General features: G+C 45.4%; 2 protein-coding genes and 1 long non-coding RNA gene across 9 annotated transcripts in view; 1 reads left to right on the top strand and 2 right to left on the bottom strand.

Annotated features, from left to right (window-relative positions):
* The window catches only part of ZNF76 (zinc finger protein 76), a 32,963-nt gene extending 32,254 nt beyond the window's left edge, over positions 1-709 (bottom strand). For all 3 annotated transcript variants that reach the window (XM_042986184.1, XM_042986182.1, XM_042986185.1), the window contains exon 1: positions 399-709. The gene's annotated coding sequence lies outside the window, so the exon portion shown is untranslated. The remainder of the gene's footprint in view (positions 1-398) is intronic.
* A 185-nt stretch (positions 710-894) lies between these two features.
* Positions 895-14,053, top strand: part of LOC122238610 — a 48,231-nt gene continuing 35,072 nt past the window's right edge. The window contains exon 1 of the long non-coding RNA XR_006217603.1: positions 895-1,176. This is a non-coding gene — a long non-coding RNA (uncharacterized LOC122238610). The remainder of the gene's footprint in view (positions 1,177-14,053) is intronic.
* Positions 11,002-14,053, bottom strand: part of SCUBE3 (signal peptide, CUB domain and EGF like domain containing 3) — a 33,972-nt gene continuing 30,920 nt past the window's right edge. For 4 of the 5 annotated variants that reach the window (XM_042986181.1, XM_042986176.1, XM_042986178.1 and 1 more), the window contains 4 exons: positions 13,749-13,946; positions 13,109-13,261; positions 12,905-12,984; positions 11,002-11,285 (listed from right to left, as the gene is read on the bottom strand). In XM_042986181.1, coding sequence (XP_042842115.1) covers positions 11,136-11,285; positions 12,905-12,984; positions 13,109-13,261; positions 13,749-13,946 — 581 coding nt within the window. In that variant the 3' untranslated portion in view covers positions 11,002-11,135. Of the gene's footprint in view, positions 11,286-12,904; positions 12,985-13,108; positions 13,262-13,748; positions 13,947-14,053 lie in introns of those variants that run through there. The other variant, XM_042986180.1, reaches the window with a different exon arrangement.

Below are 14,053 nucleotides of genomic sequence, written 5' to 3'. Positions count from 1 at the left end.
AGTCACTGGATTAGAACTGAGGGAGTCACTGGGTTGGTGGGTCCCCGGGAAGTGCTGGGGAAATTCCTGGGTTGGCAGAGTCAATGAATAAGAACTGAGGTGAGGTTTTAGGGTCAGTGGGTGGGGTGTAGGGTCACAGAGGTGGAGGCGGGAGTGGGGATGGGAGACGGGGTGGGGTTTAGAAGTCTTGGGGGAGGAGTCGCAGGGCGGAAAGAAGGGGCAGGGATGGGAGACGGGACCCGGGGTGGGGGAAGGGTCAGGTCGCCGTCTAGCCGCCCGGACGCTAGGCTAGGGCCGGAGGAAGGTGGGCACGCCGGGCTCGGGACCTTCCCGGGGCCCTGCGCCCGCCCGGCCTCCCACCTGGGCACGGTGGACCCACTCTTCCCGCAGCCACCAACCTGACAGCCCCCGAGGGCGACTCCGCCGACAGACCGCCATGCACCGGGCCCTGCCACCAGCGCCGGCCCCGCAACCCGCCTGCGCCATAGCCCGCCCGCCCGCGCGCAGCTTGCCTCGCGCGATATCCAGGTTCCAGGGCCGCCGCACTTTCCTCTCCTCTCGGCGCGCCTCTACCGGGCCCCGGAACCCGTATAGAAAATACCGGGCACGCTCCACCCCGCACCCCCTGCCGCCGCGGCAGCCGTCCTACTTATCCAGGTTCCCGGGCCCTGGAGCCCAGGCGGCTGGGCTCTGAACCGTGCCCCTCAGATCCCCGCCCCGCCCCCCGGCCGGGTGACGCACAGCCCGCGAGGCCGAGCGCCCGGGGAGGGCGTGATGACGTCACGACGCCCCGGTCAGGGCCTGGGCGCGGCTGGCGAGCCAGGTCGTCGCTATAGCAATGGGGAGCCGCCACCTGTCCCGCAGGGGGACTCGCGCACCTGAGGCTTGTGGCGGGAGCGGGGAGGAGCCCGAGGCCCCGAGGGCTCCGCGCCGTCTCGTCGGCTGCCTGCGAGCTAGAAGGGCGCTTCAGGAGCCAGGGAGGACAAGAGGGTCAGGTTATGAGGGGAGCTGTTCCCGCGGGTTCCGCTGCCTGCACTGAGGCTGCGGACCTTCTCGGGGCTCAGAGCCCCCGGGCTTCCTCCTGCGCCTTACCAACCCCGAAGTGCTTTAGTGTGCGCAGTCCGCAGGCACTGCCTAGGATCTTCGAGCCAGCCCCCTGAAGGAAGCAAATTGCAGGTATTACTAGCTCCTTCATGAAAAGGACGACATTGAGGAGCCGTGAGGGACTTGCCTCTCCAGGGAGGGCGCCCTGACGGTCCTCGTGGGTTCTCTCACTCTCATTCCCCCGTCAGCCCCACCCTCAGGCTTAAAACCAGCTATTCCCCCCTAGTCGGCTTGCTCCGGGGTGAACGAAACCAAGCCCTTTTGCCATTTCCCCCCTCCCACGAGGGAGGGGCTACGATCGGGGAACTTGCAGAAACCCAAGGGAAAATTCAAAGGGAGTGAGCTTTTGGTAAAACATTACAAGGAATTGAGAGGAGTTAGATAAGGGACTGGTAAAGGTTGCTTCTTAGGAGAGGAATTGGGTGCCTGGAGGAATGAAGTGAGAAACTTTTCCCTCTCTGTCCTTTTAGACTTTAACTTGTGTGGCTTTTTTTTTTTTTTTTTTTGTATCCTCCCTCCCCTCCCCCCCAAAAAAATTAACTTAAGAAAAAAAATTTTTTTCAAAGGAAGTATTCCGATAAACTAGAAACATTTACAAAGTACTGGGTTTGGGGTCTATGGGCGCTAAAGATGCCATTGAGGGCACTGACAGTTTCTTTCCTCCCCTGTGGAGCTTAACCAGAAAGCTCACTTTTCAATTTTAGGCATCCTTCTTCCCTATCTTATTTGCTTGCTTTGACCCAGCCTCTCCAGAGGTGGGACTGGGAGCAGAGTTCTCGGTTTCAGTGGGCACTGAGTGACAATTGATGGTCCATGCTTATAGTTAATAATTTAGCCTTTATATGCCTCTTGGTATAGAAATAAACAGCCTGATCACTGTGATGCCCTTTCTGTTCCTTTCTGGTGGAAGTTGGGCAAGTTATTTTACGTACCTACGGAGAGAATAAATAGCGTGTCCTGTAGCATAAACTCCTGGTTAGAAGTAAAGCGGGGAATAGAACTCAGGTTGTCCTAGTTTGTCCCCCAACTACCTTTTTCCGTAATAAAAAATACATTTGTCTTTTCTCACAATCCATGCAGATCCTAATCTGATTGGCTACTCACCTCTCCTACTATTATACAATGAACAAAAACTCTGGGAAATCAGTGTGTGACTTTGAAGTAATGAGATTCTGATGGTGGGTAATTTCAGATACTCAGAAAACTGGTGAGGAACATATTTTGGAGTGGAGGATTGAAACTCATTTCTAGCAGCTTGCCTTTGAGTCCCACCCTTACACGGTGGGAGCCCCGCATCAGGCTCTTTGCTGTCAGCACGAAGCCCACTTTGGATCCTTTCTCCTCCCTACCCCCACCCCTCCACTGCTCCCATGCTCTCTCTAAAAACAAATACAAAACATTAAAAAAAAAAAGTTGATATCTAAATTTTCCATCCCAAATTTAAGTACCTGTAGGGGATATAATTTCTGACTTGTTATAAATTTTGATGTTTTAAACTAAAACCATTATGTAATTCTTAAGTGTATCCAGTGGACTCCAAATACCCTAAATGTTTGGTGCCTGCCATCATCTATTAAAAAATATATGAACAAGTTCTTTAGCAGAAATTTTATATGGTTCCCTTTCTTCTTGAACTTCTAACTCCATTCACTTCCCATTCAGAACTGTATCCTAATTATATTTGTATGTGTTTTTTTTAAGTTTATTTATTTCTTTTGAGAGAGAGCAAGCATGGGGGAGGAGCAGAGAGAGAGGGAGAGAATCCTAAGCAGGCTCTTGCTGTCAGCACAGATGCAGAGAGCCCGATGTGGGGTTTGATCTCACAAATTGTGAGATCATGACCTGAGCTGAAATAAAGAGTCAGATGCTTAACCGACTGAGCTAGCCAGGCACCCCAGTATATTAGTGTTTTAAAGACTTATTGATCACTATCGCACTTCTTTGCAACAAGAATGAGTATAAATTTAAGTTTATTGGCTGTGACCATAGGCTTTAATTGTTAAAAAAAAAAAAATGTCTCATTTGAATTGAATTGTCATTACAGCTATTACTGGTACACAATTTATTAAACAACATAAATATATTACATAAATTTATAACTTGTGAAACCTGAAAAGTACAATTTTTATTGAAAATGCATTCCTTGGGGTGCCTGGCTGGCTCAGACAGAAGAGCCTGTGACTCTTGATCTCAGGGTCATGCGTTCGAGCCCCAAATAGGATGTAGAGATTAGTTATATGAATAAATAAATACTTAGAAAAAGATAATGCATCCCTTAATGAGAAATATGGTGTTTCTCAATTCAGGTATTCATGGATGAGTATTATCTAATGGTAGAAGAAGATAAGGTGCTGCTGTTGCTCAGTTCTCTGTTTTTTTATTTTTTTATTTTTATAGACATAAGCATTGGGAAACCTTGTTCATGTAGTAATTGGGAAAGGAAGAGATTTTTTACGGTAATATTCCTTGAGTCTTTGAACTACTTCTAGGGGCGCCTGGGTGGCTCAGTCGGTTGGGCGGCCAACTTCGGCTCAGGTCATGATCTCGCGGTCCATGAGTTCGAGCCCCGCGTCGGGCTCTGTGCTGACGGCTCAGAGCCTGGAGCCTATTTCAGATTCTGTGTCTCCCTCTCTCTGACCCTCCCCTGTTCATGCTCTGTCTCTCTCTGTCTCAAAAATAAATGTTAAAAAAAAAAAAATTAAAAAAAAAAACTACTTCTAAATTACATGCCAATAATCACAAAGTGTTCTATTACCAAATACTATTCTAAAGTACTATCAAAAAGAGTCTTTTAATTTTAGTAAAAGCAAAGAATTGGAAACCACTGAACTTGAAAAAGGTTTTGTTTTCAGTTTCAGTCATGTAAAAATTACTATTAGTTACCTGTTACTTTCTCACTCAGAGGCACCTTGTTAATCTGAGATTGATTTTCACACTCTTACTTACCGACACAATTTTGGTAAAATCCTTTTATTATTAACATGTTTTCAGGATCTTTTTGTTAAGATATTGAAGTGCAGGGGCGCCTGTGTGGCTCATTTGGTTAAGCAACCGACTTCGGCTCAGGTCACGATTTCACAGTTTGTGGGTTCAAGCTCCGTGTCGGGCTATGTGCTGACAGCTCAGAGCCTGGAGCCTGCTTCAGATTCTGTGTCTCCCTCTCTCTCTGTTCCTCCCCTGCTTATTCTCTGTCTCTCTCTGTCTGTCAAAAATAAATAAACGTTGAAAAAAATTAAAATATTGAAGTGCAGATTCACTTCAATATGGAAAATACCTGCCATTTGTGGAATTAGCAAAGCCAGTCTTCTTTCAAACCAGTCAGCCCAATCCGACTGACTTTCTGTTAGGAAAAAGTCTGCCTTTATTCTTCAGTTCAAATAAATACGTTAATATTCACTTTAAAGAATATTATAAAAATCACTGGGAAATAAATTAACAGCTTATAAAATAGATTACTAAAAACCAGTTATGATTAAAATTATATAGAGCTAATATTAACATTACAAAACTGTAAAAACAGGATAGTACTGTTTCTCATTATGTAATTTGGAATAATGCTGTATAATATGTAGCTAAATCCACTAGTTAATAAGAAGTAGGACAGAAGGTATGTTATCCCTGTGGCAGAAGTGGGTGTGTGTTCGTGCTGAATTCTGATGTTTGGCTTTGGAGAACAATTAAATAAGAATCATGTTTAAAAATCAGAAATAACTCCAAATAAATTTTTTAGACTTCATGATAAATTTCCTATTATGTATTTAATTAAAAAAAAAAGTATATTGGCTAGGAAATAATGGTTTGAACGGCTAACAAACAATTTGGTTTTGCTAGTTGGAGGTAGAAAATAGTAAACATTTTATAAGATGAAATAAGAGGATTGGTTGTAATAGAAATGTTTTAATATTATTGAATGAAAAAAGAACCCCTCCCTCCTAATGCCCAGGTTTTTATATCCTGGACCATGCATGGAGATTAAGTGTAGGTGAGGGATATGCCTTTCTTTTGTAAAGTAAGGACTATGTTGAAAGAGCAGGTGGAATGGAGAGTATGCATTAAGTAAGCTGGGCTGGTTCTCAAACAGATTCGTTGGGGGGAGGGGGAGATTTCTAATACAAATTGAGGATCTGGGGGGCACCTCCGTGTCTCAGTCAGTTGAGCATCTGACTTCAGCTCAGGTCATGATCTCACAGCTTGTGGGTTTGAGCCCAGCGTCGGGCTCTGTGCTAACAGTTCAGAGCCTGGAGTGTGCTTTGGATTCTGTGTCTCCCTCTCTCTCTGCCCCTAACCCACTGGCATTCTGTCTCTGTCTCTCTCAAAAATAAATAAACATTAAAACAAAAAAAAGTTGAGGATCTGGAAAGTTATTACCTTAAAATTTTCCTCAGATTGATTTTCTTGCCCAGTACCTCTTGGAAGGTCTTCACATACCCTTTGAAAGCATTCCTTGGAAAGTCTTTATGTGCCCATTTTAAAGATTGCTTGATATAGTCAGACCCATACTCTACTGGCTCTGATTATACATTAATCTGGGACATCATCATAAATGTCATGGGAATAAGGTGGAAGACTTGGTGTTTTTGGAATAAAAGAGGGTTCAGAAAGATTTCAGAGAGGATGGCCCCCAGTTGATGTAGTCATAATGGCCCTGTATTGGTCCTTGGCTTTGCAGTTCTAGAGACATGATTTTATCAGTCCACAAAAGTGATCATGTTTTGTCACACTAAATCAAACTTACAGGAAGTTAATGTATAAAATAGAATGCCAGTGAATTCATTTATACTCTTAGCCACCAGGTAGACTGGATTCTCTCTCCTGTTGGGAAATGTATGTGGAAAGATCAATTGTAATCAGAATCCTAGGAGTACAGATTTTTTTTTTTTTTTTTTTTTAAGAGAAAGAGGGCAAGCAGGGGAGAGAGGCAGAGAGAGAATTCCAGGCAGGCTCCATGCTGTCAGCATGGAGCCCATCACGAGGCTCAAACCCACAAACCATGAGATCATGACCTGAGCTGAAATCAAGAGTCAGAAACTTAACCCACTGAGCCACCCAGATGCCCCAAGGAGTACAGATCTTGAGCATGGCTATTGTTATCAAGCTATGATAACCTGATGCATGGCACATAATACGGAGCTCAATAATTGTGAAGTGAATGCACCTATCCTTTACAGGTGCTCATGGGGAAGTTTGGGATTCTAGTAGACCAACCCAACATTTGATTAGGTAGATTTTTCCTTGTTCCTTTTAAATTGCTATATCATATAGCTATTAAATCCAGTAAAATTTTATGTCAGGAGATTATATAATTGTAACCATTAAGTTTTATCTGTCCTCTCTGAGCCTGGAAAATGGTACTGTTTGTTTGTAAGAGATTGGACATTCCTGTGGTCTAGTGGTAATGGTGGTATGGCTGAATGATATTTTAAAATTCTCTCTGGTGGCCAAGAGTGTACTGCATAAAAAGAACAACCTTGGGTGACTCAGTGCTGGCATTTTGCTGGAGGTAAGACATCTTAATTAGGGAGCCCGTGGCCTGGCTAGATTTGGGGAAGTGTACTATAGTGAGAAGAAACAATACCCTAAATATCGTCTACTGCTTTGAAAAATAGAGAGACAAGCCTTTTCAGATTCCAAAATCATTAGGAATAAGATGGATAAATGAAAAAAAAATTTTTTAAGTTTATTTATTTATTTTGAGAGGGAGGATGCATGCATGCAAGTTGGGAAGGGGCAGACAGGAAAAGAGAGGAGGCCAAGCAGGTTCCATGCTTAGCATGGAGCCCGACTAGGGGCTCAGTCTCACGACTAGGAGATCATGACCTAAGCTAAAATCAAGAGTCAGAAGCTCAACCGACTGAGCCACCTAGGTACCCCATGAAAAAATTTTAAAAGTCCTATCTGGAAGCCAGAAGACACTTTGTTTCCTCGAACCTTTTTCCAGCTCTAGGATAAACTACGGAGACAAAGGAAAAGATGTCAGGCTGAGGAGTTTTATTTAGTATTTTAATAATAATAATAAAAAAAGACAATACAGAATCCAAACATTTCTTTTTACAAGTTCAGATACATTTTTTCCCCAAGTGCAAAATACTCTATGAACTGCATCATTTACTGTTTATTGTTGATTGTGTAGGAGATGCTTACTATATTGGCAGCAGTGGAAGGCAGATATAAATACAACATTTTGAGATTTTTTTTTTTGCATTAAAAAGAAGCCTCCCACATGATAATGATTATTCTCTGAAACTTCAGTTTAACTCACACAGAAGAATAAAGTTTTCAGTTTGTCCAAACTGCTACAATTTGTGTTGTCTAGATAAGCTGATAATAGAACTGGAAGTTCTATTCTCTCTAATCATATGTCTTCTTAAAGGGTTCCTAGTCCAAATAATGGCCCAAGCGCAGGGTGCGCGATCTTTGAGACAGGTCAGATTTAAAGATATCCTTGTGTTGTTTGCTTCCACTTTTCTTTTATTGTGCTTTAGAAAGAAGCCAAGCAGGTTAACATTATTTTCTGCTTATGGTCAGTTATACTCTGTCTCCCTTCCCCTAGTTTGAGCCTGTTATATTGAGGTTAAATAGCGAATACAAAAGTTTGAATGCTCTATAATGTTTTCTGACATTTTGATATACAACCATCTAATCCACTACAGAGTCCCTTCAAACATGAATATGGAGAATACTTCTTACATATAAACAGTTTCATTAGGGACAGAGACCATGACTGTATTCCTGAATTTGCAGCAACAAATCTGAGCCTTCATTACCTCAAACTAACTCAATCCTAGGGAAGTCAGAGTAGTGTCTGCCTCTGGGGATTTATAGCCCTGGGGCAGGGCAGCTCAAGTCCAGGCTTTGGTCAGTTCTCTTCTGACTGTGAGAGTTCCCTCACGTTTAGGGAATGGACCAGGCCTAATACGGAAAAAGGGAAGCAGAGAAGTGAAAAGGGATTGCTGCATTGCTGAGGATTGAAGTGCCTTTCTGATATGCATCACTTGGTGCTCAGAGCCCTTGCAGAAGTGGCTTCCCGCTCCCAGACCCAGAGCAGCGCAGGTTTTGTACTAGGATAAATGAGGCCTCACAGTACTGCAGTCCTGTAACACCCCGTCCTGCAGAGAGGCCTCGGGACTGGTTCATGAAAGTTCCCACTTATACCATCTTCTTCCTTCCCCACACTGGTAAAAACCTCTTTTTCTGTCTGACCTGTAAAGGTCTAGAGAATCCCTGAGTGTTGACTCCTCATTCAGTCCACTTAAGCCCTAGTTTGATGCCCTAGGATTGGCTTCCTCCTAGGTTCAGCAGCAGCTTTGCCTGGATTGTTAACCCCCAAGTGGGACGACCTAAATTAAATGTGGACATTAGCAGGTCATTCCCTGCTCACCAGGATCTGTCTTGACATCAGTTAAGAAGCCTAGTGGTCTATACTTTCCATGCTGTGGAAATCATTTGCAGTTCCCAGAAACCATGGAATAAATTATCGGAGGAAGTAGGTTTATGTGTATATATGGGGTGACAGGAAAGGAGGAGAGCAAGAAGCAAGACCCTGAAGGCATAAATTGGGAACTACTGTTTAACTTTTTAAGAGAGATGCAAAATGGTAGGGAGAGAATCAGAAAATTATCCTGGCTTCTGGTGGAGAATTAAGATGGTCAGAGCTGATTAAAGCAGTTTTCATGGCATTTCCTGGGAAGTGTGGATACTTCTATTAAATGACCATTTTCTTGCTTGGAAGTAGGTATTTTGTATCTTTTGCAGAGCACTCTTTGACTCAGAGAGACAAAGGAAGCCAGATATTCCACTCCTAAGAGCCATGGCATTGGCTAATGGATATCAGGGGAACTATCTGGGACATTGGCTACCTACTGCCTAAGGCTGTCTTTCGCTGGTGAATGCTACTGATTAGGTAGTGAGGGGATGGTATAGACTTCTTTATTTAGTGTTGCCTCTCCTGGGAGGAGCAGTAGCCTGGACGGTCAATTACAAATGAACCCTAGGAGTTAATTGGTAGCCTTTGATTGAATAAGACTACTTTGATTGAATAGCTTTGGGGGAACTAAAAGGAGCAAATGGGAAATAATTTTATAGGCAGCAGCAGAATGAGGGGAGAATGTGTGCACGATGTGGGCTTGGGCATGGACTTGATTCTTCCTTTTGAAAAGCAGTAATGGAGGAAGCTAGGCTTGAAGTCAACGCCGAGAGGGAATGGCAAACAGGTAAGGTAGGCAGAGTGGCTAAGGTCAGGCAAACTTCATGCCTGGGTAACTGTCCGATTCTTGGTTCCCATAGCCATAGCTTGTCTCTGGCCTCAGGGGCCTGAGTCAGCCCATCCCCAGGGGGGTTGTCCTGTGCACACCAGGGGAAAACAGGATGAAGGCAGGGAAAAGATGGAGGCTTTCCCTACTTGGGAGTAGAGAATCACTGACCAATTCATTGGCCTCTACAATCATGAGGTCCATGCTGAATCCATAGAGAGGCATAGAGATGGCAGGATTGGTTTAGCAAACATAGGTCCCACTCCTTCCTGCTCCATCAAGTCCCCAGAATTACTCTCCTACACATCAGGTGCCTCTGAGCTACAGTTCTGAGTTCCCCCAGCTGAGGGCTCGAGAGGTCTGGATGGCCACTGGTGGGGGAGCAGAGACAGATTAGATGTTCCAGCACTCAAGGTGTTCATGAGATTCAAAACTTTTTTCTTCCACTTCAGACATACACTCTTCTCTCTTGGGCAGCTATAAATAGGGTTGTTCTAATAGAGGAAAAAGAAACAAAAACAAAAAACAAAACCAGAAAACAAAAACCCCTCCCTCTAGACAACATAGGAAGACTCAAAATGATTGCACTTATTAGATGTGGACAGGGTGGGCAGAAGGCTTGCCAAGTGTGCACACATTCCTCTTGCTGCCCACAGCCTGGGGCCAGAGGTAGGTGGCTCTGGGCTGGCTGCAGAGCAGGGTCCTCTTTGGTGGAGCCCACAAGCCATCTGGGGCTACAGGGAAAGATAACTCTGGGGCAAGGCCCAGGCTGGCTTCTGGTCACAGCCATGTTTCTTTAAGGACAACACTTAGCAAGGGGAGTAGGGCTCCCCCAGGGAGCACTTAGGTAGGGGTGAGGAGATGGCTGGGCCAGGAAGATAAGTAAGAAAAGGGATTAGTGTTTGAGGCTGGCTTCCCAGTTGTTCTGTAGTCTAGTTCTTTAGATGATACATTTTCTTCTTCTTTTTTTTTTTTTTTTCTTCTTTTGGTGATGCTTTAAAACCTGGTTTCTGTCCTGCAGAGAGCTATAGTCTTTCTCTTGGGGAGTGACAGCGGCACATTCAACATGGTAATGCCTGCTGCTTTTCCTCAGTCAGCTGGTGTCTACTAGCCCAGTGGTCTGGGCCTTTTGTAAGCCCTCATGGATTGGACACCAGGCAGACATGTGGGGGAAGAAGGAGAGGAGCTGTATAGACAAGAAAGCCAGCTGTGTGGGCAGTCCAGCGCTCAGACCATGTGCCCCAGAGGACCGTGCTGGCAATAAGCCTACAAGTCAAAGGCTTCTTTGGCAGAACCCTGGGCGGGGGGCACAGCCAGGGGACATTTTGACTCCTGACTAGCAAGGCACAACCCTATAATGGCAGAAGCTCTTCTTCCCCCTCCTCATTTCCTACTAGACCCACTTCCTTCAAGGGTTTCTATCACCCTTACAGGCTGATGGGGCCAGGGATGTGAGCTGGTAAAATGGGCAGCGTGGCTGGGAAGGGGACACTGTTCTTTCACCCCTCAGGGGGAATAGAGCCAGCACTTAATGGCTTTTCCAGGGGGCATATAGGAAAAGGGAACACAGTGAAGAGAGAGAGAGGGAGAAAAAGAGAAGCAGAGAGAGACAGGAAAAGGAAGCTAGAGATACAGAAAGGGAGACTGCTTGGTCTATAGTGATTTTTTTTTTTCTCCAAAAAGAAAGAGAAGAGAGAATTCCTCATCTGAGGGTAGGGGCTGCTGGCTCGGAGGGCTAAGGAGTCTGGGGGCTTTAAAACCTGGGTCTTGGGCCTATGGGCACTATTTGTAGGGCCTCAGGAAGCTGGAAACTTTGGAGCGGAGTAGCTTGATGAAGGATTTTGGCAGCATCTCCTTGTGTTTCTCTGTATACTTGAAGTAGTTCTGGGGGTGGGCCAGCACCTCGAAGAAGGCCTTGATGAGCTTCTTGTCCTGCAGAGGATGGCAGGTGGTAATGTCAGCCTCAGCATTGGGGGTGGGAAAGAGGAACACCAGCCTCGACTCAGAAGCAGCCCCTCTTGATGCTAAATAGGCATGCCCAGAAATGAACTCTGGATTTTCATCCCCACCATCGTTCCTCCTGTAGAATCCTATAACCTAGTCATTGGCAACTCCACCCTTCTATTGCTCAGGTCCCAGTCCTTGGAGTCATCCTGAACTCCTCTCTCTTGCCCCCAATCACAGCAAATCCTGTTTATTCCACCTTCAAAATATATCTGGGGTCTGACCATTTCTCACAGTCTCCATAGCTACCACCCTGTCCAAGCCATGTTCTCTCTCACTCGGACTACTGCAGCAGCCTCCTAACCAGTCTCCATGCTTCTACCTACCCTTGTTCTTCTACAGACTGTTCTCCCCTACAGCAGCCAGAGTGACTTTTTGGTTTTTAATTAGATCATATCCTCTTTCTGTTCAAAACACTTCTCTGGTTTCTGTTTTCGCTCAGTAAAGCCAAGTCCCTTGCATGGTCCATAGGCTGAACATGATCTGTACCCCACTCTTTGTCCCCCATGCTGCTTTGACTCTCGTACTCTGCTGAGCTACACTGGCCTTCTCAAGGTTCTTGAGCATGCCACACTGCTCCCGTGCTCCTTTCCTGATCTTCTAATGCGTAGCCCTTTACCTTATTCAGGTCTTTTCTCAGAGGCCTTTCCTGACCATTCTGTCTGAAACAGCAACACGATGTGTGGAGAGCCTCCTAGGTGCCAGGCACCGTGCACCGAGACTCAGATCTTCTGGCTTCTAGGCTAGTATTCTGATTTTTAAAATAAGAAGTGGGGCTTCTAGCCTCTCATCCCAACTTCAATCAAAACAACTCCACTACTTTATGTATTGGAGTTCCACAGCACAAGTGAAATAAGGGTTCAGATGCTTTAAAAAATGTTTGAAAAGCATTGCTGAAATTTTTTTCTTTGTAGCCTGCAAGTCCTAAGCAATTTTTGTCATTGTGTCTCTTATTTTGAGGATAGTATAAAAATGATCTTATTAATCATAAAGATAAAACTTTTCCTTGCATTGATCATTTATGAAGGGTAATACTGTGGCTAGGACTGTAGTGTCCTAAGTACGATTTTCTTAAACTGGGATCCACAGACCAGGTTCATTCTTCAGTGTTGGTAACATTTCTTTTCCTTTAAGACAGATCGTATTGAATGGACTCTGAGAAACACTATGCTAGATCTGCTCCTTTTCTGTGGGAACTGAGGAGAGAGGAAGGGAAGGAAGGTACTTAAGCAGAAGCATCTTTCTATACCTCATTTTCCCTGTATTTCTTGGTGAAAGAAGTAGGGGACATTTCACTCCTCATCTTCCCTTTCTCTTCCCCTACAGTGTAAGATAGTACAGTCAGATGGGCTTGAACTCATTGGGCAAACTCAACTCTCTGTGCCTCAGTTTTCTTATCTGTAAAGTGGGAATGATGAAAGTACCTATTTCATAGAGCTGTTGTATATATCAAATGAGAATATTCATGTAAGCACTTAGCATACTGCCTGCACATTGTTTATATGTTCATTAAATGCTGGCTGTTCTTCTTGTGCATATTCACTTGCCTTTAAAATCTCCTGGTGGTTTTCAGATGCATAGAGCCGGCCATCTCGAACAATGTCTTCTACTAGCTGCTCGTAGTCCTCTGCACAATCAACCAAGAGGAGGGGTTTAGGGGTAGAAATAATTCCTGCTCCCCCTGCTCCCTCCCAAGACTCATGAGCCTCCCCTTTCTCACCCACCTCCCTGGCATTCGTGCCCTTACTCACCATCATAGGTGACGTAGGGGATCTGGAAGCCACGAGCACTGTTGGCCTCGCTCGTCTTGAAGTTGATCCAGAGCTTCCTGGAGCGGGCCGTGAAAGCAATGGGGCGCTCATAGGTCTGGCAGGTCTCATAGGTGGTAATGGAGGATGGGGAGGCTGGGAAGGCAAGCAGCAGGTCAGGGAAACAGCAGAGCAGGCTACCCAAGCCCTCCTGGAGGAGGGCTGAGTGGGGGAAGGAGTCATGCTGACAGAGACTCTCCCCCACGTACTTCCCCCACTCCCCAACGTACACATGTCCTCTCCCACTGCCCTCCACTTGTTCCACAACTCCTCTTTGACATCCAGGCACTCACAGAATGTAAGAAATTTGACATTTAAATAAATGGAATGGCAAAAATGCTAGAACAGGAAAGTGAGACATGTAACACTTTTGGAGTTCTAGTCCCAATGCTGGCATTCTTAACTCTGCTCTCCACCAATCACAGAGCACATTCATTGCTGTTTTCCTTTGTTAGCTTCTCCACTTCCAAGGCCTCCCTTCTCACTGCCCTAGTTCTTCCTGTACCAGTTTTTTCTCTCTCTGTCCCTCCCTCCCAACCAGATTTGAACTGCCCTTCCCTGGCCCAGCCCTGCAGCCACCCACAGTTCTTTCTCATGACGAGGACGTCCCCACACTCATCCTCAGATGGCAGGAAGATCTCGGGTACCACGATAAGGATCTTGCGCTTGGGTGGGGGGTTGATGTTCCAGACGCACTCCACGCCAGCTGGGTAGTTGCCTGGGTAGTTGGGGGACTCGATATAGCCAGTGAACTCACCCAGCTCCCCACCGCACTGGCGATCTGTAACCAAGCCCAGGTGGACAGAGCAAGAAAGAGAAGGGAAGTCAGTGGGGGAATGGGTTAGGGATGTTGAAGCATTTTGAAGTGGAAACCAGACACTGTAGGCA

This window comes from Panthera tigris, chromosome B2, assembly GCF_018350195.1.
Source record: "Panthera tigris isolate Pti1 chromosome B2, P.tigris_Pti1_mat1.1, whole genome shotgun sequence".
In the NCBI taxonomy this organism is placed as follows: Eukaryota; Metazoa; Chordata; class Mammalia; order Carnivora; family Felidae; genus Panthera; species Panthera tigris.
The sequence above is the reverse complement of the archived record's forward strand: the minus strand, read 5'-3'. Positions and strand labels throughout refer to the sequence as shown.